Here is a 15043-nt window from a genome sequence, read left to right on the forward strand (position 1 = left end):
TATTACCTATTAAAACGTTTTTATTTTGTATGCATGGGTGTTTTGCCTACATGTATGTCTGTATGCCACTTGTGTGCCCAGTACCTGTGGAGGCCAGAAGAGGGCATGAGATCCCATGGAACTGGAGTTACAGGCAGTTGTGTGATGAAATGTGGATATGGGAAATTGAACCTAGGTTCTCAGGAAGAAGAGTCCGAGCTCAGAACCACTGAACCATCGCTCTAGGCCCCAGCTCTTATTATCTAAATAAATGTTTAATAAATTAATTTCTGCTGTAAATAATTATAACCACAATTTATGTCAACAAACACCCATTGGCTTGCTTAAGAAGTAACTTCTTTAACTGTATAAGCCTAGCTTCACAAAAGTATGAACAATATCTCTACTTTCATAAGCTTTTCTTATTACCACATTAGTAAGGTCTGGTTCCTAATCTAGAGGGACAAAGAAGAGTCAGCAACATGGTGACTGTACTATTCCTGTCCTGGATGGAGGTCCTGTCCAGGTGGTGATTGAGGACAATGTTTTCACGCCCCGACTCCATCTTACGTGAACTGACACACATCCCCAGAGTCCATCTTACATTAACTGACACACATCCCCAGAGTCCATCTGACGTTAACTGACACACATCCCGAGAGTTTATCTGCCCCTTTCTCACTTCTACAAGAAATGATTCAGGATGCCAAAGTAAAGAATAAAAGAATTAGACAAGGCTCCGAAACGGGGGAGAAAACTTTTCATGACAAACAACGTAAAATGACTAGTTCTGTTTTGGAGAAGTTTGCACTGCTGCTGGGAGGTGCGTCTGGATCTGAGGCATTTCTCAGAAGGGTGTTAAGAAGCAAGTATGCTGCCGAGTTCTTACATCTTCAAGCTATTCCATCTTTGAAACTAAGAAGAGGGGAAAGGTAATACCAATTAGAAAGAAATATGAGAATGTAACTTTTTATACAAATAAAAGCATTAAGGGCCCTTGTCATAAACACACTCAACACAATACAGAAAACTCACTAGACACGCCTAAGCCTTTAAAGCGAGCTCTGGTGGGCTCTACTTCCTGACCTGTGGTTTGATTGCATGAGGAGGCCTTAAAAAAATTCAACCACATTTTCCAGTATAAGTCTGACCAGCAGCTTCACACAGACCCAGCCGAAAACAGTAGGCTACTGGGGGATGAGGGAGGAAGCAAAAGGAAGAGAGAAGCCTGCCATTCTAAACACAAGGGGTCTCCACCAGCAGAACCAGGTGCCAGGCTTGGGCCTGGGTCTCTCATACTTTGGGCAGATGGTGTTACAAAATGTCATTTTGTCACAATACTGCCTGCCTATATCAACAGCTCTACAAGAAAAATTAACTTGGGGGCTGGAGAAGTGGCTCAGAGGTTAAGAGCACTGACTTCTCTTCCAGAGAATCTGGATTCAATTCCAGTACCCACATGGCAGCTCAAAACTGTCTGTAACTCCAGTTCCAGGGGACTCAACACCCATGGCAAAACACCAATGCACTTAAAATAAAAATAAATTTTAAAAGAAGAAAAGTAAGAGATAAAAGGGATTAAAAATAAAGAAGTCAAAGTATTAAAAGAAAAAAATTAACTTTATACCCTAAGTCCAGAATTTCTACCAAAAAAGAGAAGAGAATTGACTGATTATTTCAATTTTATTTATTAATACTATATAGTGATACGTATATTTTATACTCTCTTAATATAAATTAAAACCATCTATCGTGCTTAGTTAGACAATATTTATTAATTTTAAAACATAGGTAGGCACAGCAAGCCCATTGTCTCTCAAAAGTACTTAAAATCACTTCACATTAGCATGTCCATATAAGTCCATTATTGCAAGAAGGGACTAAACCCCACAAACTGAAAACAGATATTGTTTTGGTCAGTACCTACAGACTTGATCTGAACAATCTTTAGTTCTTTAGCGCCACACCAAAGTTCTAACCAAAAATGATCTTCAAATAACAATAAGGACTTAGAAAATTATTTTTAATTCCTTAATTCTAAAGTTCATAAAGTGTCTTACTAGGCCAAAGATACCAAACCCAAGTACACAGATTATAAGTGGCTGATAGACCCTCGCTCAGTCGTCAAGCTAAAATTCCGCGTTGGCCTTTACATGAAGATGACACTGCCATGCGCTGGGTGACCTCAGCTGTCTGTCTTCCACGCTGCTGTCTGTGGGCGATGCTTTTCAACACAACAGTAAGTCATGGATGTTAGCAGAAAGCCCCCTTCTGCTGATAGAGTGACTTTACCAGCGTGTTAGTCTAACTAGCCTAGGCAAACCCATGATCAGAGGTTTAAAACACAGCTTTTAAATATAAATAAGACTGCAGTTTAACTAGTACCAACAGACTTTTACGTGGGAACCTTTTATTCTTGCCTCCTCTGGAATGTCTACTCCTTTGAGGTCCCACATGTCCAGGTTTAGAGTTTCATTTTTAAATCCCCAAAGTAATGGAGAATTCTCATTCAACTCTTAGGCTAAATTCTAGTCAATGACTTTTGAGAAAAGCACACTATTAGATAGTTGATACAAAAACCCTACACAAATTCTGGCCCCCTGAAGAGCTATGTTCTCAAACGATAAACATGGAGCATGGCTGGAAACCCAGTAATCAAAACCCTGGAGTCAAACTGGTCTTCTCCTCCCACCTAAAAGGTTGTAAACCTATACAGCAGAAAGCATCTGTGGAATGCAGGGAAATAACTTTGCACCTTGGTAAAAAGGCTTTTGGGTAAACCTAAGTATTTGCAGTAACAAGGCAACAGGAATTTCTGTGGGTCCAATACACTATCAGCCTCTGTCACAACCACTATCACAGACAAGACTGGAGTCCACAAAAGCTTCCACCAAGCCTCTTCACTTGACTGATAGTGACTGCCCGACAGAACTGCCTAGGTGACTAGGCAGCTGTGCACCATCTCTTATTTTGTATACCTTTTTACTTTTAAGGGGGAGAGGCTCTGTTCTTAACTCCAGGGTGCAGCATTCCACATACAACATGAGCAACAGAAACTCTCACCGCACAGGACTAGCCAAGCCAAGGCATTAGAAACAACAGGACTCCGCTGATTAGTACCAGCACAGGTCTTAGACCAGCAGAGAGCAGAGTCCCTTCACAAGGACAGAAAACAAAGACACACATCTACCAACAGACAGCAGGCTCACACCACCTTAATGCCTAGAAGCAAGCTTTTTAAATGTGTTCTTACAGGAAAGGTAAAGGAAACTTCTCTTACAGATCCTAGCTTCTTTTTTCATTTCCTCCAACTGTAAACATTTATATAGATAATATGCAAAGTTCAATGCACAAGAACATGACCTTTTATAGTGATTCTTTCCTTTTTACTCACTTTTAATCTCAGAGAACTTTAAATACACAATCTAACTAATATCAAATACACATTCATGTAACAGAACTGCATCACTAGTCTTTCATGGATATATCTTGAAATAGCATCAATAGGTTGAAAAGGGGAAAGGGATAACAGCAGGGGGCACTTGTTCAATCTTCCTTTGAAGTATGTGGAAGTCTGTCTTGCCTTCTTCTAGAAAGCCTTTCTTAGAAAACGTAGGTAGTTGAAAAGGCAAGAGTCGGCCTGCAGATTTCACGGGTGCTCTGGTTGCAAGAGGACGTCATCTCAGGGCTGGCAGCATCTAGAAGCAGGGTGCGCACCAAACACTTTACACAGAATCTTCCTAGAAACTGATTGTCATGTTGTTACTTTCTCATGTCAAATATGTTGGTAATACTTGTAGATACTGTGTTGTCTAAGAAACTTAAAGATGTTAAAGACAATCTTTAGGATAATTACCAATCTAAACAGCCATGTGTAGCATACTGTCTCATTTTACACAAGCACAGACTGATTTGATATAACAGATCTAAGTTTTATAAGGCATGCAACTTGCAGAGTTCATGTGATATGAACGTCCAGAGTTCACGTGACCTAACTCAATGGACTGCATCACAGAGACCTTTCTTGGGGCCTTAGAAGGATGTGCAAATGAAAGCTTGCAATTTAAGCTTTTAAAGTAAATTTAGCTATGACATCATAGGTGCTCAGAATACTCTGTTGAGGTTAAAAATTAACTCCAACGACACAGCTATCAGCACATGGTATTTTATCGCCCTCACATTCTAGAGAGCTAATGAGATACCACATAAGAAATGTGCTTCAGGTCACACAGCAGATGTCCTAGTGGGTCTTGGGCAGTAAAGTTAGTTCTTACAAACAAGGCTACTGCGAATGTAGCATGGATTCTGCTCTACTGGGACAGAAACTGCCAGGGATCTTGCTTTACAAGTCCACAGGAAAAGGCTGATTCTGGAGACAGACACGCATTCTCCTGGAGGACTTGTCAGCTACCTTCATGTTGCCCCATCCAGTAAAATGCAAGTTAGCTTAAGAACAAATGTAAGCTCTGTGGAAAGTGATCTCATCCCGGGTGTGATGCCAGCCCTGCTTTTCTACGTGGCATGCCCCTCTGTGCCAGCGGCTCTCATACACAGCTTGAAGTGGGAAGAGCCAGACCTACCCTGTCAGGTTAGTGAGTCTCAGTGCTGGTGTTCCATTCGAGGCAGATCACCCTCAGAATCCTCGGACAGGGGCGATCCTGATCCCTAGGAATAATAAGTAAGCATTATAGGTGTCCAGTAGCTGCAAGACTCCCTCTACCCAAGAATTCGGATTATGTCAGTTCAGGCACAGACACTCAGGACACGCAGCTGAAGTTGCTCTTACGGAAAGGATGAAGTAAGAGGCCCTATTCCTATGTTTAAACACATTTTGTTTGTTTGTCTGTTCTGAGACAGTTTTGTGTTGCCAGAGCTGGCCTCCAGTTTGTTATCTAGCCAAGAATGATCTTGAACTCTTGACCCTCTAGCTTCCAATTCCTAAGTGCTGGGTTGACAGCAAGCACTGACATACCTGGCTTACACTGGCAAGGCTAGAGAGATGGCCTGGTGCTTTAGAACACTTGCTGGATTCAATTCCCAGCACTCACATAGTGGCTCATAACATATATAACTCTAGTCCAGGTTCAGGGTCTCAGACCCCTCTTCTAACTTGGCACACACATGGTATAATACATATGTGCAGACAGAACATTCATACGTATAAAATTAAATAAATACATTTTTTAAAGACACTTTGTAGCCAGATGTCATCCCAGCACTAGAGAGGAGGAGATGAGGGTTTTGAGTTCAAGGCCATATGGGGCTACCCAGTCCCAAAAAACCCATGTACAAAGAGGACATACTTCTGACCTGCCATGGCCCACTACAAACCAATATCTCTCACTCATCCCAAAATAAAAGCAAAAATCTGCTGGAACCAAAGCAGGCATCACAGCTGTGACACAAAGTAAAGGAAAACACTGCAAATGACTGGAGAAGTTCTCACCACAGGCAGAGGCTGCGAGAGAATGAAGAACCAGTGAACAAGGCGGGCTGGGTAAGACAGTACCTGCTGTTAAGATCTAATCATCGGGGAACAGTAGAACGGAGCCTTAACAGAGAGAACTCAGGTGGTGAAGCTCCTGTGAGCGTGATGAACTGAGTTTGGTCCCCCAGAATCTATGTTTAAAAGAGAATCTGGACTTGCAGCACATGCTTATAATCTCAGATGGGAGAGGCTGAGACCCATGGTTACCCGAGACCACTGGCCATGAGCCTAGCCAGTGAGTTGCAGGTGAGTAAGAAGTCATGTCTCGGAAGACAGAGTGGACAGACTCTGAGATGGCGATACAAGCACTTAACTATAAGGAGATGGATTAGGAGGATAAATGTACTTCCAAGAAGTCTGAGACACATCCAAGAGGCTAAACCTGCGAATGTACATGATAGAAGAAGGGGCAGCGGTACAATTGGATGGAATAGACACAAGTATTTAGTCACATTATCATGGTGCTGGGAGAGGGTAGGTACTGCACAAAAAGAAATTATCATAGAAAATTACCCAAATTTACAGAAAGACATAGGCTTCCAAACACAAGAGGCACACACAACTCCATACAGACATAACCAGAAAGGAAACACTCCATGACATATTATAGTGAAGGTGTCAAAATACAAGGTAGAGAAATAATCTTAAAAGCAGCACAAGAAAAATGTCAGTTCAAAGGCAGAAACATCAGAATTATTCCAGACCCTCATTAGCAACTGTAAGAGCCATTAGTACATGGAGTAGACAACAGTAACTGGGGATGCTATACACTGCAAACTATCTCTCAAAACTGATGGGTAAATAAAGGTGTTTTGAGAGAAATACAAATTAAGGCAATTCATGGCAGCCACACCTGTACTATAGAAAGTTAGTGGGATTCTTTGCAAAGAGGAAAACAAAAGATACCCTAACTAAGCCGGGCAGTGGTGGCACATGGTGGATCTGAGTTCAAGGCCAGCTTGGTCTACAGAGCAGGTTTCTGGATGGCCAGGGCTACACAGAGAAACCCTATCTTAAAACAAACAAAAAAAAGATAGTCTAACTACAGATAAACAAACTTGACTCGGGTAAGAAACAACCATATCCAACACCGCAACTTAGCAAATTCTCAGAATTAACATGGTAGCAGGAGAAGAAATACGAATAGTGCAGCAAAACAGAACATCACCGACCACGAGACACAGAAACCCCTTTCCATAGCGACCTTACCTGTAAGCGGCCTCAGTTTACCACCGACGTGATGAACTATGTATAGTCTGCCTCCAACAAACACACCTAATCAGCAAATATACCCCAAAACTCAATATCAAAGGATAGAAAACAAACTACCAAGGAAAAGTAAAATGTAAATAAGCCAGCATAGCTATCCTTATATCATACAAAGTAAGTTTCAAACCAAAGCTAACTGAAAAAGATAAAAGGGGATACTACCTATTAATAAAAGGATTAATTCATCAAAAGACAAAACAATTATAAATGTAAAAGTATTAGAGCCCTTAATTTCATAAAACAAAAACTAAAAACATAAAGAACCACATAGATCTTGATACAATAATACTGGAGTACTTAGCCGGGCAGTGGTGGCACACACCTTTAAACCCAGCACTCGGAAGGCAGAGGCAGGCAGATTTCTGTGACTTCAAAGTCAGCCTGGTCTACTGAATGAGTTCCAGGAAAGGCTCCAAAGCTACACAAAGAAACCTGTCTCAAAAAAAAAAAAAGCAAACAAACAAAATAGTGGAGTATTTTAATATTCTACTCTTATATTTAAATAGGTCTTCCAAAGCAAAAACAAATAAAGACATTTCAGAGCTAAATATACTACAGATGAACTGGACTTAACAAAATATAAAGAGAATACTGTACCCAACAGTACACGGAACCTTCTCCAAAACTGGTCACACCAGAGGACACAAGTCAAATCTCAACAAATAAAATAACATCAACAAAAAGAGGCAATTACTCATCTCCTATCAGACCATAATGCAATAACTAGAAATCAACAGCAAGACAACTACAGAATTTTGAATGAATATTGTGTCATCTAAAAAATCCGGCAGGAAATTATAAAATTCCTCGAGACAAATGCTAATGGAAACGCATCCTATTAGCACCTCTAGATACAGCCACGGCAGTCCTGAGAAGAGGGTAGATTGTGAGATGTGTTCATGAGAGATACCAAATAAATTAACTAGTGATGCACCTCAAGGTGCTCAGGAAAAAAATCCAGTCCTAAACAGAGCACACAGCAAGAAATAGGAAAGATTAGGGAAGAAATTATGAAGCTGATGTCAAAAGAATAATACATAAAACCAATTGAAGAGTTGTTTTGTTGAAAAAGTTAATGATATAGACAACCCCTTAACTAATCTGATGAAAAGGGGACAGGAGAAGATACAAACTAGTAAAACCAGACAGAGACCAAAAGGCCGTCATCCCAACCGACTCCAATAAAACTCAGGACATCATTAGGAATTACTACAAAACCCATACTCTGAAAAGCTGGATAACCAGGGGAAATTTCTAAAAGTATATCATCTTCCAAAATTAATACCTGAAGATGTATCTGAAACAGACCCATTACAAGCAATGAAAGTTATTAAAAGTCTCCTCTTGAAGACAAAGCCAGGACAAGGTGGATTCACTGCTGAATTCTATCTAAGCTTGCAAGGAAGACCTCATACCAATTCTTAGACTGGTCCACAAGACAGAAGAAACACTACCAAAATCATTTTTACAAAGCCAGTATCATCTTATACCAAAATACAATACATGTGCGTGTGCACACAAACCACACACACACACACACACACACACACACACACACACACGCTACAGACCTACTTCCTCAATGAACACAAATGCAGACACTTCCTCCAACAAGGCCACACCTCCTAAAAGTGCATTTACTGTTAGGTGACCAAGCATTCAAATATATGAACCTGTAGGGCCATTCTTATCAAGATCACCACACCAACATTAAATAAAAAGGAGAAAAACTGAGATCATTTCCTCTAAAGTCAGGATCAAGGATTTGTACTCTTCTCTCTCTTGATACAGTACTCAAAATCTTAGCTATAGTAATTAGAGAAAGGCAGCCTGGTCCTACTATAAGAATAGACAGGTAGGGGGCTGGAGAGATGGCTCCATGGTTGAGAGCACTGACTGTTCTTCCAAAGGTCCTGCGTTCAATTCCCAGCACTCACAGGGTGACTCACAGCCATCTGTAATGAGATCTGGCGCCCTTTTCTGGCCTGGAGGCTTACATGCAGACAGAACACTGTATACATAATATATAAATATTTTTTAAAAAATTAATAAATAAAAAATGATACTCAGCTCACAGCTGGTGCCATAAAAAAAACCCTCAAATGGCCAAAAGGCATTTAAGTAATTGCTCAACACCCTTAATCATCAGGGAAATGCAAATCAAAACGACTCTGAGATACCATCTAAAACCTGTCAGAATGGCTAAAATCAAAAACACTAATGATAACTTATGTTGGAGATAATATGGAGTCAGGGGATCACTCCTCCACTGCTGGTGGGAGTACAATCTTATACAGCCATTCTGAAAATCAGTATGACAGTGTCTCAGAAAATTGGGATTCAATCTTCGTCAAGGCCCAGTGATATCACTCCTGGGCATATAACAAATGGATAATCAATCATACCACAAGAACACTTGCTCAACAATGTTCATAGTATCATTCTTCATAATATCCAGAACCTGGAAACAACCTAGATATCCCTCTACTAAAGAATGGATAAAGAAGATGTGGTACATTTACACAATGGAGTATTACTTAGATGTTGAGAAAAGTCATCATGAAATTTGCAGGCAAATGGATGGAACGAGAATAAGCCATCCTGAGTGAGGTAACCCAGACTCAGACAAACTCAGTATGTACTCTCTCATAAGTGGCTCTTATATGTAAAGCAAAGGATAACCAGACTACAGTCCACAGCTCCAGAGAAGCTAGGTGACAAGAAAGACCCTAAAATTGACACGTGGATCTCTCTGGAAAGGAGGATTAGATGAGATCCCCTGGGTAAACTCTCTTGAGGAAGAGACCTGGTCAGTCATCCTCATCAACTTAGACCATGAAGCCCAATATGGACAAGTTCAACAGAACCACTATTTATGGGCTGCCCAAGAATGCTTCAGCATTGCCAGGACATAAATTTCAATTTCACTTCCCTGGGTAAACTGGAGAGAAGAGGGATGAGCGGTAAAGGGGAGGAGATGGGAACAGGATGGTCAAAGGGGAGAGGGATGGAGGGGGAGGAGAGAGATTGATAGACAGAGCCACTGTGTGATTATTCAGGTTTGGGTGGCCAGGAAATTCAAGAGCAGTCTTTGTTTACAGTGAGGTGCCTCTGATTCCATTCTGAATGCTTATTCTAACTGTACAGAAGCTCATGGAGTGGTATAGATTTTTGGTCTGGTTAACTTTGGTATGTGATTTTTTATTTTGGTTTTTTGGTTTTTTGAGACAGGATTTCTGGCTGTCCTGGAACTAACTTTGTAGATCAGGCTGGCCTTAAACTCACTGAGACTCACCTGCCTCTACTTCCCAAGTGCTGGGATTAGAGGTATGTGCCACCAATCCCTGGCAGTATGTGATGTTTTTATTTGTTTGCAAATTGTTTATAATAAAGTTTATTAAAACGTTTTTAAAGATAAAGACCCCATCTCACAAACTGAAGAACGAATTACCTCAATCAATAAGTGTTGCAGTAAATGCATGTGTAATAAAGTTCTATGTGTAATGAACTTATAAACAAAACAGAGCCCATAGAAAAACCTGCCAAATTCCTAAGAGCAAATTCCCCCTACAGCACATTATTAAATCTGAGAGAGACCTCAGCTGTATCTACGATGCGCATTTCTGTACCTGGTGTAAGGCAATACTGGAAGCATGCAGGTCAATAGCAGCCAGGGAGGGAATTCGAGATTCTGAAAGAGATTTGTTCTCCTTCTTTATTAGCCTAGAATTTCGAGCTAGATAAGAAAGAATCAAAAACATAATTTAAAAAATTAGGCACTATTAGTTTTTCTTTCTTTTTTTTTTTTTTTTTTTTTTTTTTTTNTTTTTTTTTTTTGAGACAAGGTTTCTCTGTGTAACAGTCCTGGCTGTCCTGGAACTAGCTCTTGTAGACCAGGCTGGCCTTGAACTCACAGAGATCCTCCTGCCTCTGCTTCCCAAGTGCTGGAATTAAAGGCATACACCACCACCATTTGGTAGTTTTCCACATAAGCACTATACTATAGATGAGTAGACACATTAGCCTACGTAAGTATGCACATTACTACACATTTTTAACATTGTTAGCTTAGCTTACAATTTAGCAACACAAACAAAAGGGCTGAAAAGAGTAGACGCTCATAAACGTACCTAAGCCTTCTAAAGCTCTCAGTTCCGGGAGATGATTATAGTTTAGTTCAGGCAGCCGCACATCTGCTTTGGAATACTCCTTCCTTTTCTTACTTGCCTGAAGGAGGTACTTTTCACTAGAGACCTGATTATCAGAATGATTAGCACACATCAGCTTTGAGGTAAGCTAGGCTTTCATTCTCTTGTAACTACTATATTCATATACTCAGATGTGTGATTTCAAGGGCTGAAATAATAACACTTTAAGGACATTACTGACACAGAAAACAGTTTCACCAGTCAATTTATCAAACTTGCTAACAAGTACAAAAACTGATTGTTCTCTCTTCTTTTCTCCTCTTTGCCAGTCTTCAGTGGAAGTCCCAGCAAGCAACAGGCAGCAGAAGATGGGCCTGCCATCCTGGTTCTTTAACCAGCAGGGTCAGTCTTACAACACCGTCTGGGCTTTTCAGCAAACAACTGCAGTTCTTTACCTTAATTGTGACCAGTTGGTCTTCATATACATTATCCAACCCCAAGTTTACTGTCTCAGTATAATCTTGTTACTCAGCTTTTGATACCCATACCACAGACCCTCTCAAGCAGCTTAACAGGCTAAGCATCCTGTAATTGATGAGGTGGATCCGTGAGAAAAAGTTCAAATTACCGAGCTAGAAGCTAACCTTCCATTGCAAAGAGATAGACAATACATTTATATAACATAGAGGGTATTGGGCATACACAGTGGAGGAGAATTAGGTAAGGAGAGGGTGTAGATAGTGATGGAGGACTAGATGCCATATTAAAATGAGTTCAATAATAAAGAAGTTCTCAAGATCTTCTTTATGGACTAAAGAGGACAAAAAGCATTTGTTGGATAGTCTAGGGGAATCATATTGTAAAGGAGAAACAGTAAGTGTAAAAGCCCAAAGGCATGGGTATATCTGGACATCATATAAAAGTAAAAAGGAAATCTCAAGTTGGAACCGATGGAGGAACATAACAGACAGAGATAGAATACAGGGCTAGGGACTTGATTCAGGCAAAAATACCTAGGACTTTGGCCTTTACACAGAGAATAGAGGCCAATAGTTTTAATCAGAACAAAAAGGTGGACTACTTGGTATGGTTGTGGCTGAGAGCAACGAAGTTCCTTCCCACACTATCTCTGAAGCATGTACATGCTTCTCACATTCAAATCTGCCACCGTGCTTGGCTGGTTGCTCAGTTGATTGTTTGGTTTTCCAAGACAGGGGATGTGTGTGTGTGTGTGTGTGTGTGTGTGTGTGTGTGTGTGTGCACAGCCCTGGCTGTCCTGGAACTAGCTCTGTAGATCAGGGAGGCCTCGAACTCACAGAGATATGCCTGCCTCTGTCTCCAAAGTTCTGGTAGATTAAAGGTGTGTGCCACTACCGCCCGGCCTGCCACCATGTTTTCGCCTTGCTGATCTACGAGACCATGAGTGCCATAAAGATTGAGTCAATTCAGTTCCAGTGTCTTATATACAATAGAATGATCATAGATGGCTCTTAAGTGATTATATAAAATATGTTCACTAAAAATCTAGTAAGACAATAAGACAAAGTATCTTCTTGTTTGCTCTTTAAAAATAACTCAACTGCAAGCATTAGGTTAAGAAAATGTACTTATGTTGCTGAAAATAAATGAGATTAAATCTTAAGAGAATCTTCAATTCAGACTTAAAAAATTTATTTAAACAATCTGAATTTCAAATTACAGCTGTCATAAGTTAGGATGGTATTGTATAATTCAGATTTTACTCTGTGTCTCCACATAAAACTCTTAATTCTTCGTTCTCATGCTTAGACCAGTGCAGGTCTGGAGGTGACGAGTGCTTGCTCTTTGGCTGCTGAGAACAGTTACTTACGGATGTGGTCACATTCATGTTATAGATCCCTGATGGGGAAGGCTGGCTGGCTTTAACAAATGGATTACAGTATTTCTTAGTTTTCTCATCCACTCTGTAACAGATTGTAAAGTTAGATCATTAATAATTATTTTATTCAAATACAAAATCAATGACATCATGCTAAAAGATATGCAATTTAATATCTATTCTCAACGCACAGAAGTCTGATCAAATATCCTGCCTCATGACATTGCTCAGGCTTCCCACAGCTGCCCCTTTCAGGAACAAGCCCAACGGAGCGTCTTATGACACCACATGCTCACCACCATTCCACGCAGCAGCAGCCACCCAACACCAATTAGTTCTCTTATTAAACAGCTATAGATTCTCTGTATCATAAGCAACAGTAAAATCATACTTTCTTAGGACTTAGGTGAATTCTTTCCTTTTTTCCTAGCAAACTCTAATAATTTTTATCACAAGATCACCATATTTAAATGGCTACTTTATAAGTAGAAATTGCAGTCAGAATTCTGTCAGTAAAATCATGTGAACAAATTAGCAAGCTTTTTTTTTTTTTTTTTTTTGGTCTCATCTCCCATTCATACCTGTAACTCTGAACTCCAGGAATAGTCCCCATCCCAGCATTGATGCCAGGAGCAACCGCAGAAAGATTGTGTGTGAGTGGAGGAATCGCCATGCCTGGGTTTCTCGGGTGGTCAATGCTGACATTACTGCAGTCTCTGAGGCTTGTGGAAGGCAAGCCTTTGATGTGGCTTGTCCCGTTGTCATGGATACAGCCTGCATTTGAAGTTCTACCTCCTTTTTCAGTTTTCTCACCATCAATTTTTGACCCTTTTATTTTAAGCACTTTAGAATCCTTCATTTTGGGATCAGCATTAGTATCCTGAACATTGATAAAGATATTAAAAATTTAATAATCTGACAAGAAACTCCACACCCTTATTCTACCTACGGAATTAAAATAAAGATTCTTATTCAAATAGTTATTGTGATAATACAAGAATATTTATTTGATGCATTATCAACTTGATAGATGATAGGTAGGTAGGTAGGTAGGTAGATAGATGATGATAGATGATAGACAGACAGATGATGGATAGACAGACAGAGAGATGACGGATAGATGGTAGAGAGACAGAGAGAGGCAGACCTGTGGCTGTGCGTATACATTTCAGTAGGGAGGAAAACATGGAAGATGAATAGAGATTGCTGCTTTTGGCTCTTACATATTCAAAGTCAGAGAGCATAAACTTGAAAACTCTTCTTTTGTTTCACTTGATAATAGTAGAAACTTTTTTTGTTTTTGGTTTGTTTTGTTGTTGTTGTTTGTTTGTTTGTTTTTCGAGACAGGGTTTCTTTGTAGCTTTGGAGCCTGTCCTGGAACTAGCTCTTACAGATCAGGCTGCCCTCGAACTCAGAGATCCGCCTGCCTCTGCCTCCCGAGTACTGGGATTACTTTTAAAAGGGTTTTGTTTAAGGTTGTGTCTACAGGAAAGAAATGATCTTTTTGCTTGTTTGGCTTTTCAACCAGTTTGAAAGTTCAAAATTTGCCCAGTGTTTTAAAACTTTAAAATCTTCATTATTGCGTGGAAGAGACAGATGGCTCAGAGGTTAAGGGCACTTTCTGCTCTGCAGAAAACAAAGGTTTGCTTCTCGGCACCCACATGATGGCTCTCAAACCATCTGAAATTCCAGTTCCAGAGGAGCCAATGCCCTCTTCTGACCCCGCAAGTACCAAGCCTGTATGTGCTTCACATACATATAAGCTAAACACTCACATATAAAATAAAGTGAATACATCTAATTTTTAAAAACTTAAATCTTCTGCCAGGTGGTGGTGGCACACCTTTAATCCCAGCACCGGAAGGCAGAGGCAGTAGATCTCTGAGTTTGAGGCCAGCCTGGTCTACAGAGCAAGTTCTAGGACAGGTTCCAAAAGATACCCTGTCTTGACAAACAAACAACAAACAAACAAAATTAAATCATCATTTTCCTCCATAAATTTAAACCTTAAAATATGAACATTTACCTGGACCACAAGCGTCTTTCTTTCTTCACCTAAGGTATCATCTTTTTCTTTCTTTCTGTTTTGAGATTTTTTGGGTAAAGAATTATTTCTGGCATCTTTCTCTATTTTTAACTGCAATTCTTGAGAAAACCTATATAAAAGTACATGTCTCAATTAAAATAAAATTATATGCGAAAGATAAACCTAGAAAAAAATCAAGATGATCATTTAAGATTCAGTGTTAACCTAATCCATTTTATTTAAAATGAAAAAAATCACATTCCAGTTTCTTAAAA

At 39.9% G+C, this 15043-nt stretch overlaps 1 protein-coding gene across 3 annotated transcripts in view; it reads right to left on the bottom strand.

Annotated features, from left to right (window-relative positions):
• Positions 1 to 1735: 1735 nt before the first annotated feature.
• The window catches only part of Cdkl2 (cyclin dependent kinase like 2), a 30471-nt gene continuing 17163 nt past the window's right edge, over positions 1736 to 15043 (bottom strand). For 2 of the 3 annotated variants that reach the window (XM_050150307.1, XM_050150305.1), the window contains exons 8-14: positions 14769 to 14898; positions 13324 to 13622; positions 12734 to 12827; positions 10867 to 10990; positions 10366 to 10472; positions 4560 to 4644; positions 1736 to 3677 (exon numbers count right to left, since the gene is read on the bottom strand). In XM_050150307.1, the coding sequence (XP_050006264.1) occupies positions 4579 to 4644; positions 10366 to 10472; positions 10867 to 10990; positions 12734 to 12827; positions 13324 to 13622; positions 14769 to 14898 (820 nt within the window). In that variant the 3' untranslated portion in view covers positions 1736 to 3677; positions 4560 to 4578. Of the gene's footprint in view, positions 3727 to 4559; positions 4645 to 10365; positions 10473 to 10866; positions 10991 to 12733; positions 12828 to 13323; positions 13623 to 14768; positions 14899 to 15043 lie in introns of all 3 variants that reach the window. The other variant, XM_050150306.1, reaches the window with a different exon arrangement.

The sequence above is a fragment of the Alexandromys fortis genome, unplaced genomic scaffold (assembly GCF_014885135.2).
Source record: "Alexandromys fortis isolate MF-2015 unplaced genomic scaffold, M_Fortis_MF-2015_v1.1 scaffold_0, whole genome shotgun sequence".
Taxonomy (NCBI): domain Eukaryota; kingdom Metazoa; phylum Chordata; class Mammalia; order Rodentia; family Cricetidae; genus Alexandromys; species Alexandromys fortis.